Source organism: Lycium barbarum, chromosome 5, assembly GCF_019175385.1.
Source record: "Lycium barbarum isolate Lr01 chromosome 5, ASM1917538v2, whole genome shotgun sequence".
NCBI classification, from domain to species: domain Eukaryota; kingdom Viridiplantae; phylum Streptophyta; class Magnoliopsida; order Solanales; family Solanaceae; genus Lycium; species Lycium barbarum.
The window spans coordinates 11682767-11701673 of record NC_083341.1 but is presented as its reverse complement, the minus strand read 5'-3'; the positions used below and the strand labels follow the sequence as shown (position 1 = coordinate 11701673).

At 33.9% G+C, this 18907-nt stretch overlaps 1 protein-coding gene across 1 annotated transcript; it reads right to left on the bottom strand.

Moving 5' to 3' along the window:
- Positions 1-14200: 14200 nt before the first annotated feature.
- Positions 14201-18432, bottom strand: LOC132639200 (uncharacterized). Its single transcript, XM_060355669.1, has 4 exons — positions 17415-18432; positions 16701-16777; positions 14933-15468; positions 14201-14678 (listed from the first exon to the last, which is right to left on the bottom strand). The coding sequence occupies exons 1-4, from the start codon at positions 18430-18432 to the stop codon at positions 14201-14203; spliced, it is 2109 nt and encodes a 702-aa protein (XP_060211652.1).
- Positions 18433-18907: the final 475 nt, after the last annotated feature.

Here is an 18907-nt window from a genome sequence, read left to right as displayed (position 1 = left end):
TGAAGAATTAGGGAGTACTGTATAAGAGTTAAGAGTAGTTTAGCTCACGTACTAGATTATGATCATAATGCAGCAGTAAATAATATGAAACAATTATTACTTCTTCATGAATAATAATATAAAAATTGTAATACATTAAATCCTAGTATTTCGTTTCAAGTTTGTGGCTTTTTTTTTTTCAGAGTTAATTTGACTAATTTTTGAATTGAAGCTAAATTAGATTAGATGATTTAATATTATAATAATTAATTTAGATGTTAAAAAATTATTAAAAACATAGAATAAGTTGCGATCCTTCTCATGTTAATATGATTAATAAAATTAAAATATTAATCAAAATCCACATAATTTGAATCTGAAAAGGCAAAAAATGTCACATACATTATAATTGAGGGAGTAAAGGATAAAGATTGTAACACAATGAATAATATACAAAATATTATGTAACGACTACAAGAGTTAGAAGCTTGCACTTGTAGTCGAGGAAATAGGATCTCTTGGGTCTCTTACAATTTAAATAAAAGAAACGGCAAAGGTGCAAATATACCCCTCAACTTTGCGATTTAGAGCAGATATACCCCTCGTTACAAAAGTGGTGTATATATACTCCTGCTGTTACAAAATGGTGCAAATATACCCCTGCCGTTACAAAATGGTGCAAATATACCCTTTTCACTGACGGGTTTTTAAAAAAAAGTCATTTAGGTTATTTTTTAATTAAAAAACATGCCACGTGACTTTTAAAAAAAAAGTCTACCCATTTTTTTTGAGTAGACATACTTTTCTAAAGCCACATTAGTAAAAAAAAAATTCTGATGAGTCAGGTCTGATTCGTTTAAAAAAATGGGTAGCCTTATTTTTATAAAATTCACGGAAATTTTTTTAAACGAACCATACCCGACACACAAGAATTTTTTTTTACCATGGCTTTAGAAAAATATGTCTACTCAAAATAAAAAATAAAATAGGTAGACTTTTTCTGAAGTCACGTAGCATATTTTTTAATTAAAAAAAAACCTAAATGACTTTTTTTTTAAAAAAACCCATCAGTGAAAAGGGTATATTTGCACCATTTTGTGACGACAGGGGTATATATACATCACTTTTGTAACAAGGGGTATATTTGCCCTAAATCGCAAAGTTGATGGATATATTTGCACCTTTGCACTTCAAATTAGGGCTGGGCATAAATATCGAAAACTGAAAAATTGAACCGAACCGAACTAGTTTGGTTCGGTGTTTGGTGTCCATCGTCAAAAAATCAAAACCGAAATAGCCGAACCGAAGTTTGATAAAACCGAACCGAAAAACCGAACGCGCACCGAAATTTAATACATTATCCAAAAAAATTAAAATAGTCCAGGCCCATTAATTTTAAAGCAAAAAAAAATCCAATTGTAATAAGTCATCTTTTGCATTTGTATCCCTAATTTTTCACTTCAATTGAAAAAAATTAAATATCCTTAACAAAGAAAGGTAACTAGGATGTCTCTTTAGGATTAATGTATGTCATTTATGTGTTTTCTTAATTATTCTTACTGTATGTCTATAACACCTAGTAATCCTATGTCATGATTATAGTTTTCTATTCTTGTGTATCCTGTTTGTTTGATTTTGATTTCAATTTATCAGTTTTATGTTTTATTGCTTTTGAGAATATGAATTAGTGTCAATGGAATCGCTTCTAATATTATATTAAAAAAACCGAATTGAAAAAATCGAAACCGAACCGAACCGAACTTTAAAAAACCGAAACCGAAAGAACCGAACCGAACTAGTTTGGTTCGGTGTTTGGTGTCCACCTTCAAAAAATCGAACCCGAAATAGCCAAACTGAAGTTTGATAAAACCGAACCGAAAAACTGAACGCCCACTCCTACTTCAAATGATATTTTTAACTATTATAGAAGCACCAGTTTGAGAAAGTTTCGTCGTCCGTTAGGGAATTTCGGCAAATAAAATGAAAACCGAGGGTAATTAATAAATCATTCTTCAACTCTTATTTGACTCTACACGTGTCCATTGTGGCAGGCCCTATGTCTCCTTCTTCACATTTTAGGTGTCTTTATTTTCAAAATACTCTCTTACATAAAAGGTCTACCCATCTTTCAATTTTTGTCCAGAATCTTCATTATCTTTCATTTCGTCGTCCGTTAAGCATTAAAAAAAAATGTGATTCCATATTAAACACCACCCAATATTAAAAAATAAAAAAATAAAAACCAACCAATATTAAAAAAAAAAAGTAAAAAAAGTGAAACTCACCATCTCCAAACTCACGAGAAAAAAAAGTGGATCCCATATTAACAAAATCAAGCAATATAAAAAAAAATGAATCTTATTTACATTTACATTTATTTACACTATATAGAAGAGCCAGTTGGGCTCACATTTCGTCCTCCGTTTTTCGTCATCCGTTTCAATTTTTTTTTAAAAATGTGGGCCCCATATATATTAAACAACAAAAAAAATAACAGCTAATATTAAAAAAAAATTGTGAACCCTATATTAAACACCAACCAGTATTAAAAAAAAAAGGAAGAAAAAAAAGTGAAACCCACCACATCCAAACTCACGGGAAAAAAAAGTGAACCCCATATTAACAAAATCAAGCAATATTAAAAAAAATAAATTAATCCCATATTAAAAAAATAAACAATGTTAAAAAAAATGCTTAGAAAATCAAACAATTATATAAATCAATAATGATAGATTCATTGTCACATGCGTATCAACCCATTAGTGTGAGCAAATAAAATTATTGTACAACAACATACTTAAAAATTGTAGGCCCCAAAAAAAAGAAGGGAAGAAAAAAAGTGCAACCCACTACATCCAAACTCACGGGAAAAAAGATGGACCCCATATTAATAAAATCAAGCAATATTTAAAAAAAAAAAAGTGAATCCCATGTCAAAAAAATAAACAATGTTAAAAAGAAAAGTGCTTAGAAAATCAAACAATTAAATCAATAATGATAGATTCATTGCCACATGCGTATCAATCCATTAGTGGGAGCAAATGAAATTATTGTACAGCAACATACTTAAACATTATGGGCCCAAAAAAAAAGAAGGGAAGAAAAAAAAAGTGCAACCCACCACATCCAAACTCACGGGAAAAAAAAATGAACCCCATTAACAAAATCAAGCAATATTAAAAAAAAAAAAAAGTGAATCCTATATTAAAAAAAACAAACAATGTTAAAAAAAAAAAAGTGCTTAGAAAATCAAATAATTAAATCAATAATGATGAATTCATTGCCACATGCGTATCAATCCATTAGTGGGAGCAAATGAAATTATTGTATAGTGACATACTTAAAAATTGTGGGCCCCATATTAAACATCAAACAGTATTATAAAAAAAAAAGTGCTTAGAAAATCAAACAAGTAAATCAATAATGATAGATTCATTGTCACATGCGTATCAATCCATTAGTGGGAGCAAATGAAATTATTGTACAACAACATACTTAAAAATTGTCGGCCCCAAAAAAAAGAAGGGAAGAAAAAAAAAAGTGTAACCCACCACATCCAAACTCACGGGAAAAAAAGGTAGACCCCATATTAACAAAATCAAGCAATATTAAAAAAAAAAAAAAGTGAATCCTATATTAAAAAAAACAAACAATGTTAAAAAAAAGGTTCTTAGAAAATCAAACAATTAAATCAATAATGATGGATTCATTGCCACATGTGTATCAATCCATTAGTGGAAGCAAATGAAATTATTGTACAGTAGCATACTTAAAAATTATGGGCCCCATATTAAACACCAAACAGTATTATAAAAAAAAAAAAAAAAAGTGGAACCCACCACATCCAAACTCACAGGAAAAAAAAAGTGGACCCCATATTAACAAAATCAAACAATATTAAAAAAAAATAAAAAAATCAATCCCATATTAAAAAAACAAACAATGAAAAAAAAATGCTTAGAAAAGCAAACAATTAAATCAATAATGATGGATTCATTGCCACATGCGTATCAACACATTAGTGGGAGCAAATGAAATTATTGTACAACAACATACTTAAAATACTTATATATTAACATAAGATAGAATTTAATTACTTTTTCATTTTTTCTTTACTCTAATAAATGTGAAAAGAGATTAATGTCATAAAAGAAAAAATAATATTAAATGGAAATCAAATAATTTATAAGGTAAATTAGTGAAATTATAATTCTAATTGACGTTTCCTTAAAATATCATGTAGAAAACAACATGACAAGTAAAATGAGTTAAACAAAAAATATTTACTAAAAATTAAAAAATAGAAGTTCTTCATGGCCCCATATTAAACATCAACCAGTATTAAAAAAAAAAACAAAAAAAGTGGAACCCACCACATCCAAACTCACGGAAAAAAAAATGGACCCCATATTAACAAAATCAAGCAATATTAAAAAAAAATCAATAATGATGGGTTCATTGCCACATGCGTATCAACCCATTAGTGGGAGCAAATGAAATTACTGTACAACAACATACTTAAAATACTTATATATTAAATAAGATAGAATTTAATTACTTTTTCATTTTTTCCTTACTCTAATAAATGTGAAAAGAGATTAATGTCGTAAAAGAAAAGATAATATTAAATGGAGATCAAATAATTAATAAGGTAAATTAGTGAAATTCTAATTCTAATTGACGTTTCCTTAAAAAATCGTGTAAAAAATAACATGACAAGTAAAATGAGTTAAACAAAAAATATTTACTAAAAATTAAAAAATAGGAGTTCTTCATTTAAATAGAAAATCAAATTTCTACTTTGTTTCATTTTAAACATGTAAAATTAATATAATAATTTGAATTAGAATTATCCAAATCAAAATTTGATAAAAAAAACTATATGTATTACTTTACTATTACTACTATATCGAAGAGCCGGTTTATAGAGGCAAGATCGTCGTCCGTGTTCGGTCCTACTTTTTTATTTAAGGGGGAAAAAATCTTTTGTGGTCCCACCCACTTTTTTATTTAAGAGCAAAAAAATGACGTTTTATACTTTATATTACCAACTCTTCTAAAAAGTAGATAGAAATACTCTAAAAAGTAGATATAAATACTTTATTATATTTCTATCTTTCTACTATATAGAAGCATCGGTTTACCCATGCTTCGTCGTCAGTCACTCTTTAAAAAAAAAAAAAGGTGGACCCTACCCTCTCCAAACTCATAAAAAAAAAGTGGACCCCACCCTCTCCAAACTCATGAAAAAAAATGTAGACCCCATATTAGAAAAAAAAAAAAAAAGGTAACATCAAAAAAAAAAAAAAAAGTGCACCCCATATATTAAAAAATCAAACAATATTCATGTAATTTCCAAAGTATCCACATCAAATCAATAATAGTGGATTCATTGCCACATGTGTATTAACCCATTAGTGAGAGCAAATGAAATTATTGCACAGCAAAAAACATAGACCCCATATTACTTTTCTTCAAAATATTTAATTGCTGTATTTGCTATTCCGCCATGTCATTTATTTGTTATGTTTACTAAAATAAATATACTTAAAATATATATATATTTAAAGTATACTTAAAATATATATATATTTAAAAAATAAGATACAATTTATTTTTATTCTTACTCTGATAAATGTGAAAACAGATTAATATCAAATGAAGATCAAATAGTGAATAAGGTAAATTAGTCAAATTATAATTCTAATTCACGTTTCCTTAAAAAACCATGCGAAAGACAACATGACAAGTAAAATGAGCTAAACCGAGAATATTTACCAAAAATTTAAAAATAGCATTTCTTCGTTTAAATAGAAAATCAATTTCTATTTTGTTTCGTTTTAAACATGTAAAATTAATTTAATAATTTGAATTAGAATTATCCAAATCAAAATTTGATAAAAAATAATAAGTATTTTACACCTTTAAGTTAATCGAATTACAATTGAAAGTATCAACTGATGCTTAAATATTGCTATTATTTTATCTCAAAGAGAGGAAAATAGTTTTCTTTTAAACAAGTCTTCTTTTTTAAAAAATATTAATAAATTTTCGTAGCAAACACGAATATAATAAAGTTTTATATACGGAGCACCAACTACATATATATATATAGATACACTATAATTCGAAGTGTTGGGCGCACGGGCACAGGCCACCTAGTTAATAAAGAAACCGAATAGAAGAGAATACGATTTTTGTTGTTTGTGCATGTGTGTGGGGGAGGGGTCTCAAATCGGTTAATTTTGGCTTATATGAGAACAAAACATTTCATTATGCCCTCATTAAATAATGTAAAAATTTTAATACATTAAATAATACTCCGATCCATTGTTTTAATTTAATTGTCTCACTTTAATTATGGATGGATTTAAAAAAATGAAAAATGTCACATACGTTAAGACGAAGGGACTAAATAATAAAGATTGTAACACAGTGAATAAGACAAAAAATATTGCGTAAGGATTAGAAGAGTTAGAAGCTTGAACTTTGTAGTCTTGTAGTACTTTAGATGATACTATTAGGAAATAACGAATTAGAATAGAAACGGTTGTTGTTGTTTGTGCATGTATGTGGGGTCTCAAATTGGTGAATTTTGACTTGTATGAGAACAAAACACTGAATTATGACTTTATCAAAATAACATTAAATAATGTAAAAATTGTAATTCATTAAATAATACTCCATTATTTTTAATCATTTTAATTTAACTGTCAAAGTTTAGTTATGCATGAAATCTAAAAGTTGAAAAATCCCACATGCATTTAGACGAATGGAGTAAATAATAAAAATAGTAACAAAGTAAATAATAATACAAAGAATATCATGTAAAGATTATAAGAGTTAGAAGCTTGTACCTGTAGTCTTGTAGTACTTTAGATGATATTAGGGAAAAAACGAAATAGAAGAGAGCCATTTTTGTTCTTAGTGTGTGTCCGTGGGGTCTCAAATAGGTTAATTGTGGCTTATATGAGAGCATGAACTGTAACACAGTGAATAAAAGTTCATACATAATGACGCCGACATTTCCTCTAACTAAAATATTTTTTAACTATGATTTTTTTCACCTTTTAATTAAAGACGAAAAGAAAAGTCACAATTCTTATATAAAACGAAAAAAAAAATTGAAGTTACCGAACCAAACAAACCATAATAAAAATGAAAAAAGCCCAACTGTTAGAGGGGATCCAAAATTTAAATTTTATGCGTTCAGATTTTAAGATTTTTCGCCTTGAACCATTATATTTTTAAAGTTATGGATTTGTATCTATTATTTATCTCAAATTTAATAAATATTCATACATAAATTTATGCTCCGTATTAAAAGTGAATCTAGTATCGATAAATTGGACCCTCCCCTGCCAAACATACCGAATTTAATTAAGTATGATATAAGTATAACATTTTAGAAATCAAATGCCAGAAATATCGAATTAAACTATCTAAAAATCGTACCATACCGACCCATGAATAGACCTGCGTGTGAAAAGGAAAAATTGATCCAGCTATTTGTATAATAATACAAAAATATCACGTGACTTTAGATGAGAGGGAACAAAGAAAAGAGAAAAAAGAAAAAGAAAGAGAAACGGTTTTTGTTGGGGCGCGTGTGGGGGGTCCCAAATAGGTTAGCAATTTGGCTCATATGATAATAAAACAATAACAAATGTCACTACAGAACCATAGTTTAATGAAAATTAAAAAAATATATAAAGATTGTAACACAGTAAATAATAATATAAAAAATATTACGTAAGGATTAGAAGATTTAAAAGCTTGCACTTGTAGTCATTGAAGTACTTTAAAAGTCTAAATGATATTAAGAAAAAGTGAATTAGAATAGAAACTGTTGTTGTTTGTGCTTGTGTATGGGTCTCAAATCGGTTGATTTTTTTAAGAGAACCAAAGCATTGAATTATGCCTTTATTTGATATTAAGAAAAAGTGAATTAGAATAGAAACTGTTGTTGTTTGTGCTTGTTAGGAGTGTTCAAATGAGATCGAAAAATCGATCCGAACCAATAAACGGAGTCAAACCGATTTAATAAATCGAAATCAGCTTGGTTTGACTTGATTTGGTTTTAAATTTTAAAAAACCGATAACATTTGGTTTGGTTTGGTGTTAAACCAAAAAAACCCGAACCATTTAAGTTTAAGGTAAAATAAAAAGAAATTTGCTAAATTACTACTAATAAGCTAGCATTTTATCTGTAACAAATTAAAGGGGAGGGGTAGGGTGCGGGGTGGAATTTTTTTAGCTGGGAGGGGGGAGGCGTAGGGTGCGGGGTTTGGGGGGTCGGGGGAGGGGGAGGGTGCGGGGTGGAAAAAAAAAAGTCAATTTTTTTTTAGCTGGGAGGGGAGGGGGGGCGTAGGGTGCGGGGTTTGGGGGGGGGGGGGTGCAAAAAACCCAAAACAAAACGTCAAAACTTTTTTTTTCAAAAATATTTTTTTTTTTTGCGTCGGGGGGGGGGGGGGGTAGGGGGAGGGTGCGGGGTGGGGTGCAAAAAAAAGTCAACTTTTTTTTCAAAAAAAATAATTTTTTTGCAGGGGGGGGGGTCGGGTCGGGGGTTGGGGGGCACTTGGGTTATCCGGTCAATATTGCAAAAGTTAATTAGTTTAATTAATTTTATAAGCCAACCAATAAAAAAATGCCACGTGTTTAATGAAAAGATTCTGTTAGCAATAAGGGTATTTTAGACCCAATAGGTGGATGGTAAGGGTATTTGGAGGCTGAAAGGTGGATGGAGGATATTTTTGCACCATTTTCAATAGTTCGAGGGTATTTTTGGCCCTTTTCCGAAGGTATATTTGTTGAGATAAGTACTATCACAATCTAATATATACTATATACTGAAAATGTATCAAAGGTATATTTGTTGAGAAAACAAGATTGTCTAGCTTTAAAATACAATTTTAAAGAAAACTAAAGTGCTCCGTAAAAAGAGACTCCTAATTTATTGGGATACAATGTTTTTAAAATACTTATTATTAGTAATAAATATAGTACTTATCCTTTTGTTTTTAAATTTATTTGAAGTGGGCCGGGCCGGTGCCCCGGTGGGCCATCACCCGGGCTACTGGTGGGCTGTCCACCTTGTCCGGCCAAACCCCCTAATAAATCCCACCTAGCCCAGCCCCTTACACCTCTTAGTGGGTCTGGGCCGGGCCGATGGTGGGTCGGGTTTACCAGGCCGGGTTCGGGCTGGCCCGGCCCACTTGACACCCTTACTTTATATTAACAAAATAATTCAACAAATGTCATCACAGAGAGCCTTAATTTAGTAGAAATAAAAAGAAATAGGTCATAAATCAATCTTTTTAGCTTATATAAGATGTACCATTGTTGCCTCAAAACTTATTCACCAACAAGTCACCAACCCAATTCCACACACTTTTTTCCTTCTTTCATGGCTTAAAATTTCATCATCCATTTTTTTCACTTTAGCAGTAGAATAATTTCAAGTTTCAACATTCATCAGCCCCTCATAAAACTTGCATGATTTAGTCTAAAATAGTGGAAAAAATTTCATTATGAACCATCTCAATTCTTGATTGAGATTTAGAAAAAAAAAATGAGGAACAAACAACTCAAAAGTTGTTGGTGCTTTTAGAGGCTGTTTGGTCAAGCTGCCGAAATCAGCTTATTTTGAGAGATACTTCTTTTGAAAAAAAAAAAGTTTTGGGAGAATAGCAATTTATATTTGGCTAAATTACTCGAGAAATGTTTTGTTAGTAGTTATTTTGACTAATATCCTGGAAAAGTATTTTTAAATGTCTTAACTTACGAAAAAAATGTTGCTACTACTAGTTAAGTTTGGTAAATATGAAAATTAATTGATATGGATAATCTTGTCCAAAGAAAAATTAAAATTACTTCTTTTTTTTCCATAGAAACTACTTTTTTCATCTGCTACTTAAAGCCAAGAAACAACGTATACGACTGCTAAAAAATATATAAATACATATATTTTCAGCAATAGACTAGGCCAAACTCCTACATTTTCTAAAATATGTGTTTATCTTTTCGAAAAATAAACACTTCTATTAGTTTTTCAAAAATTTGGTCGAACAGGCTATATATTAGTCACAAGGGCAGAGCTCTTTCAATGTATGTGCAAAAAAACAAACTCTTCTAGACACAATGTACCAACATGCATGACATAGCTGAGTCCTGTATTTCGCAGGATGTAGTCAGTACTCAAAAACTCAATGGCACAATTCACAACCCATCTCTTTTTAGACATGCTCTGAACTCTGAAGTTGAAACCCAGACAAGGGATTGGCAAATAGTCGTATTTTCGTGGGTGACAACGACGAGCTTTTTTCCCTTGGTATGTGTAAAGGGACAAGAAGTCCAGTCATCGCTACATAGTTTTGGGCATTTTTTGATCTTGTAATCATTACTAATCACTAACAATGGCCACAGGAATGATCGTCATTTCAGCTAGCTAGTACTCCTCCATTTTGCAAACAATTTGGGAGGGGGCCAAGAGGCAAGTCATGAACTCATGATAATTTCCACGAACTCATCGATCAAGATTTTTATGAATCTGATGACTTTTCGTATTTTCGTGGAAATTACCATGACTTGGCTCGTGCACCCCCCTTCTCCCCTCCCCCCCCCCCCCCCCCCCCCCCCCCCGAGAAATTGTTTATGAAATGGAGATTTTTTTTTTTTTTGCATTTTGCTCCTCTAACGTGGGTATGTTCTTGCCATTTGCATCCCATCCTTTATTTTTTAAAAACAATATATGCCCTGATCTCTTTATTTTCTTATAAAACTAGAAAAATTATATTTTAATAATAATTTAAGAGTGTAAAATAGGAAAACCCTCAATTAGAATTTCCTAAGAAGTATTTTATGTGCAGTAAGTAGCAAACTTCACCTAGAAAAAAAAAGTTCAGAATTTAAACCGTTCTACCCAAACAAAAACTCAGTCTTCTTTCTTAACAGAGAACAGCTTTGCTTTTTAAATTACTCTCTTTTATGTTTTTGAAAGTCTAACAATTTGTTATTGTTAATCTAATGTTCATACAAGCTAAAACATTGCAGGTCACAATGCATAATTACATCTATACGTGCTAAAATACTCATAAAAAAGGCCGCCATTATATATATACATACAACACACTCCAATTTTATTAGCATCCTCCTCTTCAACCGAAAGTGGCTATGGAAATAAAAGTATACTTTTTAGGAAATTTTACTTGTGTTTTTCTTACTTTACCCTCTCTTAGCCTTATCTGACCTCTTTTTATGCTTTTTTTAATGCTTTTTTTTTTATTGAGCCGAAGGTCTTTCGGAAACAGTCGTCCTACCTTGGTAGGAGTAAGGTCTGCGTACACTCTACCCTCCCCAGACCCCACGTTGTGGGATTTCACTGGATTGTTGTTGTTGTTGTTTTTCTTACTTTACCCTCTTAATTAATTACCAAAATATATCTTTTTGGTTTTATAAGAAAATAAAGAGATTAAGATGTATATTTTCAAAGAATAAAGGATATAGTCCGAATTACAAAAGCATACCAACGTTAAGGGTGCAAAATGCAAAGAATTTAAATGGAGAAGATCGATGATGAGTACTAGCTGAAATGATGATTATTCCTGTAAGCCATTTGTTAGTGTATAGTGATGATACAATGTAAGACAGTATGAGTACTCAAAGCGGCTCCTATGATCATATGCTGGAAAATCTGGAAAGCTCGGTGTTCAAAACAGGTATGGTAACTCTAAAGTGTCTAAGGCCAGACTAATTTACATTGTTGCTTATCATCTCAGGTGGATAATCTAAAAGACCAATAACAACCCACACTGGAAGAGGCACGGGAATGGCTCGCACAAGATTGTGTGCATCATAATGAGATGGATCTAACCCCCATTAGATTGGATAAAAGTCAATACGTATGACAACCATAATAGCGCTGTTGGAATTTGAAATAATAGACAGATTGTTTTTGTGAAATTTTCTGATTGATTTCTCATTGCACTGTTCACGTACATATACAAATCTACTCTAGCTAGAATACAAAATAATCAGTGTAAACTTTCCTATACAGCTGTACATTTTCTTATTGGCTGTGTACATTTTCTATTTGCTGTCATGTAACAACCTACAAATACCTATTCTAGAAAGAATCTTTTCATAACCGACTTGATCCTTGCAACTATGCAGACTTGGGCCAGTGTTGTTGTGCTCGCAAAGAGGCCCAAGTTTTCTTCACTTCATTTTCAGATTTGGACGAGGCCCAATTTCACCAGAGGCCCAACAAGATATCAGTTGCACCAAATGTTATAGACCCAAATCTGATTAAGACATGAACCCTTAATCACCTTCTAGAACTTACACGACCAGTCTCACTTTCATCTACACGACCAAGTTCATCTTCATCTTCTTTCTCGTGAGATTCGTGAGATTCTTGAACCTGAATATTGTTCTTGGAGGAATCAATTTCAACACCCCCTGTCAAGTTGGAGGGGTAAGAAGAAACCCCCAATTTAGAGAGAATAGAGTGGTGCTTCAGTCCAGACAACGATTTAGTGAAAATATCGGCTAATTGAGAAGAGGAGGGAACGAAATTAAGAGAAATGAGACCAGAGAGGAATTATTGACGGACGAAGTGGCAGTCTAACTCGACGTGCTTCGTCCGTTCATGGAAAATGAGGTTTCGTGATATATGGAGTGCGGCTTGGCTATTTGAGTGTAGTGGAATAGGAAGTGGTGGAGGTAAGGACAGATTTGCAAGTAGACGGTGGAGCCAAGTCAATTCTACTACGACACGCCGCACAGAGCGGTATTCCGCCTCGGTGGAGGAGAGGGAAATTGAAACCTGTTTCTTGGACTTCCATGAAACAGGAGATCCACCTAAGCTGATGTAGTACCTACTTATTGACCGTCTAGTATCCATACAAGACGCCCAATCGGCATTGCAGAAGGCAAGAAGTGAGAAAGAATCATCGGGTCGCATAAATAGACCTTGGCCTGGATCCACCCTCAAATAACGAACAACACAAAAAGCAGCATCAAAATGGGGAATTCTTGGGGATTGCATGAACTGTGATAAGTGTTGAACAGCAAAGCTTAGATCCGGACGAGTATGTGTCAGGTAATTCAATTTCCCTATTAATCTTCTGTAAATAGTCGGATCAGCTAGTAAATCTCCTTGCTCTGCAGATAATTTGAGTGTGGGATCGAGAGGGGATACAACTGCCTTCAAATGATCACAGTTGAATTCTGACAACAGCTCAAGAGTGAACTTTCTTAGGCTAACAATCAAACCATGTGATTCACGAATAATTTCAAGGCCCAGGAAAAAATGTAAGTCCCCTAGATCGTTTATTTGAAACTCTTGATGGAGAAATGCCTTAATGTTGTCTAATTCCAAGTCATCATTGCCTGTTAAAATTATGTCATCCACGTACACTCCTAAAATTGAAATAGAATCCCCTGTATGCTTAAAGAACAAGGAATGATCGTTTAGTGAAGATGAGTACCTTTTGAAATGCAAGGCTGCTGCAAGCCTTGCATACCATTGTCTAGAAGCTTGGTGCAAACCATAGAGTGATTTCTTAAGCCTGCATACTTGATTAGGAAGCTCGGTAACCATACTAGGGAGTAGTCTCATGTAAACTTCCTCTTGCAAATCTCTATGCAAGAAGGCATTGTTTACATCAAGTTGAGACAGCCTCCATCCCTGTTTTACTGCAACTGCCAAGATACATCTGATTGTTGTTATTTTGACAACAGGTGAGTAGGTTTCATTGAAATTGATTCCTTCCCTTTGTATTTCCCCTCGAACAACTAATCTGGCCTTTAACCTTTTAAGAGAGCCATCTGATTTTTGCTTGACCTTAAACACCCACTTACAGGGTAAGGCTCTCTTATCAGGTGATAAATCCACCATCTCCCATGTTTGGTTTGATTCCAAAGCCTCAATTTCAGTTGACATGGCATCCCTCCAACCAGGGTCTAGATTAGCTTGTGCAAAACTTGTTGGCTCAGTGATAGAGGAAATAGAGGTGAGTAAATGTTGAATAGAAATAGATAAAGCAGTGAATGGGAAAGTAGGAGGTGTTAGAGGGGCAGCAAAGCAAATAGAATCCAAATTAGTCAAGTAGACTGAACTGCAGTGATAGTCATCTCGGTAAATAGGCCTTCTGTGAACCCTATCTGGTCTTCTTGAAGCAGGAGCAACCTCTAATTCCATAGGGACAAAGTCAGGAACTTAAGTATATAGAAGATGAGGCTCATCAGGGACAGGTAAAGGATCAACATGAGTTGGTGTAGAGGGTGCAGGGTAGTCAACTATAGGGTCATTCTCAGAATCAGAAACATGTGAATGAGTGACATTAGGGATGGAAGATTTTGGTTCATCATCATCTAGAATCAGGGTAGAAGGTTGGCTATGATGTGTTGGTAGGGTACTCATAGGAATAGAGAAGGGATAAGAATGTTCATGAAATTGAACATCTCTTGATACAAACACCCTCTTAGTCTTTAAATCCATCACTTTATACCCTTTCTTGCCAGTTGGATAACCTAGAAAAACACAAGGTGAAGCTCTAGGTTCAAATTTGGCTCTATGTAGAATAGGAATAGAGACAAAACATAGAAAACCAAAACTTTTGAGAAAAGAGTAATCTGGAGCATTACCAAACAATATTTCATAGGGTGTCTTTCCTTTGAGAACTGATGAAGGAAATCTGTTGATGAGAAAAGTGGAGGTAAGAACACATTCACCTCAAGAACAAAGTGGTAAGTTAGATTGATGTAAAAGGGCCCTTGAGGTTTCTAATAAGTGTCTATGCTTTCTCTCAACAATTCCATTTTGTTGAGGGGCTGCAACACAAGAAATTTGATGTATGATCCCTTAAGAAGCAAAACATTCAGAGATAGTTGCCCCCCCCCCCCCCCCCCCCCCCCCCCCCCGCCCCCAAATTCCAAAGCATTGTCAGACCTGATGTATTTTATCTTAGCCCCAAACTGCTTTTCTACCATGGCCATAAAGTATTTAAGCATAGAAAATGCATTGCTTTTTGCACTTAGAAGATAGGTCCATATGGCTCTACTAAAATCATCAACTATAGTTAGAAAATACTTAAAGCCATTATAAGTTGCAGTTTTATAAGGGCCCCAAGTATCTATATGAATTAGTTCAAATATGTTTTTAGTCTTAATGGAACTCTGGGGGAAGGGTAATTTGGTTTGCCTTGCTAATGGACAAATTTGAAGGCGACAAGCAACACATTGTGTAGAGGAAATGAAACTAAACTTTTTCATTAAATTGAAAGGCATGTGTCCCAATCTAATGTGCCACAAATGCACATCAGACTGATAACTTACAGGAATAGGAGAAACACTAGAAACTGAAATACATTGATTCAAAGAAACACTAGACCTAAGAAAATTCTTGGACTGATTGATACTTGTAGATAATAGGAAAACTCCATCTCTTGCTTCACCAAGAACCAGAGGGATCTTCACTGAAGGGTCCTGCATAAAACATAAAGAAGAGGAAAAACTTCGAACACAGGAGAACTGTTTGCAAAATTTCTGCATAGAGATGAGATTAATTCTGAAAGATGGGACTAGAAGAACATTTTTCAGAATTAAGTCTGGAAAAAGTGTGACAGTCCCTGCATGAGTGACTTTTACCCTAAAAGAATTTGGTAAGTTGATAAACACAGGTGAGAGTAAGTGAGCTAAAGTAGTGAAAAATCTAGGGTGAAAGGACATGTGTTCAGAAGCCCCTGAATTAAGCCTGTCAAGTGGGCCGAGCTAGCCCGAACCCGGCTCGGTAAACCCGGCACACACCAGCCATGCTCAGACCCACTAAGAGGTGTAAGGGGATGAGCTAGGTGGGATTTATTAGAGGGCTGGGCCGGACAAGGTGGACAACCTACCAGCCCGGCCCACCAGTAGCTCGGGTGATGGCCCACCGGGGCACCGGCCCGGCCCGACCCACTTTAAATAATAATAAAAAAAGATAAGTACTACATTTATTACTAATAATAAATATTTTAAAAACATTGTATCCCAATACATTAGGAGTCTCTTTTTATGGAGCACTTTAGTTTTCTTTAAAATTGTATTTTAAAGCTAGACAATCTTGTTTTCTCAACAAATATACCTTTGATACATTTTCAGTATATGGTATATCTTAGATTGTGATAGTCTTATATAAAAGTAAAATTTCATTAGCATGTCCTACATACTGTGAATACATAGATTATATCAAATATAATACTCCCTCCGTTTCAATTTACATGAACCTATTTCTTTATTAGTCCGTGATAAAAAGAATGACCCCTTTCTATATTTGGAAACAATTTACCTTTATGCAATGATTTATAGCCACACAAAATATATGTGACTCATTGAACACCACAAGTTTGAAAGTCTTCTCTTTTTTCTTAAACTTCGTGTCCAGTCAAATAGACATATCAACATCTACATAAATAATTTAAAATAAAACTTAAAACTTAAATTGATAACATTGCAAATCAAAAGTTCAAAACATACAAATTAAACGGCTAACATCGATGGACAAATTTAAAGAAGAGATAAACTTAAAATTCAATTTCGTGCCTTTTCACAAGTGTCTACGCAACACACCGGTATCCCCTTCCACCCTCCACCCCCTCTAATAGGCTAATACCCGACGCTCCGGACTTGTGGAGATATATGTCACCACAATGTTGACATTTAACATGTTCCTCATTTACTCGTTCAAAATGCATCCACACCGCACTTGAAGTTGATCTTCGAACTCGAGGAGAAGCCGGAGGTGAAGTAATGTACACTAGTTGAATAACAAATTTAGATAAAGAGAGAATTGTGGAAGAATTGTGTGAAAATGAAGAAGAATGGAGGTGTATTTATAGTTTGAAAATATGACCAAAGTGCAGTTATTCATAAATTTAGGGGTTCAAATAAAATTAGCAACGACTAGTTTTTTAAATTTACAACGGCTAGCTTTTTGAATTTGATGATAACTAAACTTTTTTTTAATTTAGCAATTTTATCCTTAGTTGCAAATGTTAATTTTATTATTAGTAGTGAATGTAAATGTCTATTTTTGTATTAGAACTTTAAAAAAAAAAAGGCCCGGCCCACTAACTATAACCCGGCCCGGAAAAAAAATAACCCAGCCCGGCTCGGTTAGCCTGAAGTGTAGCCCCTATCCGAGTAGGGCTTGGCCGGACACCCTTTTTCCTCTCCAAGCCCGGCCCGGCCCCGACCCAGCCCCTTGTGGCCCACGTTTAAATGGCCCGGCCCAGCCCGACCCACTTGACAGCCTTACCCTGAATCAATGATCCAAGAACTAGAATTGATAAGAGAGAAATAAGATAGTGGATTATTGAAAATGTTACTAGCACAATGCACAACATTTGCATGTGCATCTGATGGTGTGACTTCTTGAGTCATATCCTACATACTTTGAAACATTTGCATCATTTGCATCATTTGGTCTTGAGTAAATGCCCTGTTTTCAGTTGCTGCACTTGATATTGCTGCATTGCTCCTCATAGATTGTGATTTGTTATTAGTAAACTTAAAGTTAGCTGGAAACCCAATGATCCTAAAGCATTTGTCAACAGTGTGCCCCAGTTTCTTACAATTTGAGCACACAAGTTCCATTTTCTTACCCTTAAAATCAGCAGAAGATGACCTTTGTCCCATAGGGTAGTGTTGAGAAGCAAGAAAAGAACTAGAACCCCTAGGAAAGTTGGTATTCATGTAACTCTCCCTTTGTTTCTCATCTTGCATTAGAAGTGAGTAAGCAAGATTCACACTAGGGAGAGGTGACATCATCAGAATATTGATCTTACCTGGTGCATACACATCATTCAAACCCATAAGAAACTGCACCAACCTCTCATCCTGTAGGGACTTGTCCATTTTATCCTTTCCTCCACAGTCACAAGCACAAGAGCATGTCACCTTTGTGTATAAAGTGTCAAGCTCATCCCAGATTTTTTTCATTTTGGTATAGTATGCAGCAATATCCAGTGACCCCTGAACTAAATCTGCAAGTTGCTTTTGCAGGTGATATAGCGTAGCACCATTTGGTTGTCCAAACCTGTCTTCAAGGTCCTTCCACAGTTCCTTGGCTGATTTGGAGTAGATGACACTTCCTGCTATCTCTTTTAAGAGAGAGTTGAGCAGCCAGGAAGTCACCATGTCATTGCACCTACTCCACATCTTGTATTCAGAAGAGTGAGAACTAGGTGTGACAGAAGAAGCTTCAATATAGATGAGTTTGTTTTTGGCTGACAGTGCAATGAGCACAGATCTCCTCCATGCACCATAGCCAGATCCATCAAAAGGAGTCAAAACAAGGTTCATATCTGGTGAGTCTAATGCATGGAGAAAATAAGGACTAGTCTGGTCGACTATCCCATGGGTTTCATTACCAGTGCTTGCTTCAGAGGTGTTTTCAGGGGTGGTAGCCATGAGTATGAAATGATAGAAGATTCAGAAAGAAAAATGATAAAGTTGAGAGTGATTGACGATTGAGAGCTTTAGAAATGCTCTGATACCATGTAGGAATTTGAAATAATAGACAGATTTGTTTTGTGAAATTTTCTGATTGATTTCTCATTGCACTGTTCACGTACATATACAAATCTACTCTAGCTAGAATACAAAATAATAAGTGTAAACTTTCCTATACAGCTGTACATTTTCTTATTGGTTGTGTACATTTTCTATTTGCTGTCATGTAACAACATACAAATATCTATTCTAGAAAGAATCTTTTCATAACCAATTTGATCCTTGCAACTATGCAGACTTGGGCCAGTGTTGTTGTGCTGGCAAAGAGTCCCAAGTTTTCTTCACTTCATTTTCAAATTCGGACGAGGCCCAATTTCACCAGAGGCCCAACAAGATATCAGTTGGACCAAATGTTATAGACCCAAATCTGATT

Bases quoted from the DNA above. Each gene is read 5' to 3' on its own strand.
- LOC132639200 (XM_060355669.1), bottom strand. From the start codon at position 18,432: ATGGCTACCACCCCTGAAAACACCTCTGAAGCAAGCACTGGTAATGAA. The intron at 15,469-16,700 runs GTAAATGAGGAA...TGTTTTATGCAG, and splicing joins TGTGGATGCATTTTGAACGA to GACCCTTCAGTGAAGATCCC. The intron at 14,679-14,932 runs GTCTGACAATGC...TCTCATCAACAG, and splicing joins GCTAAGATAAAATACATCAG to ATTTCCTTCATCAGTTCTCA.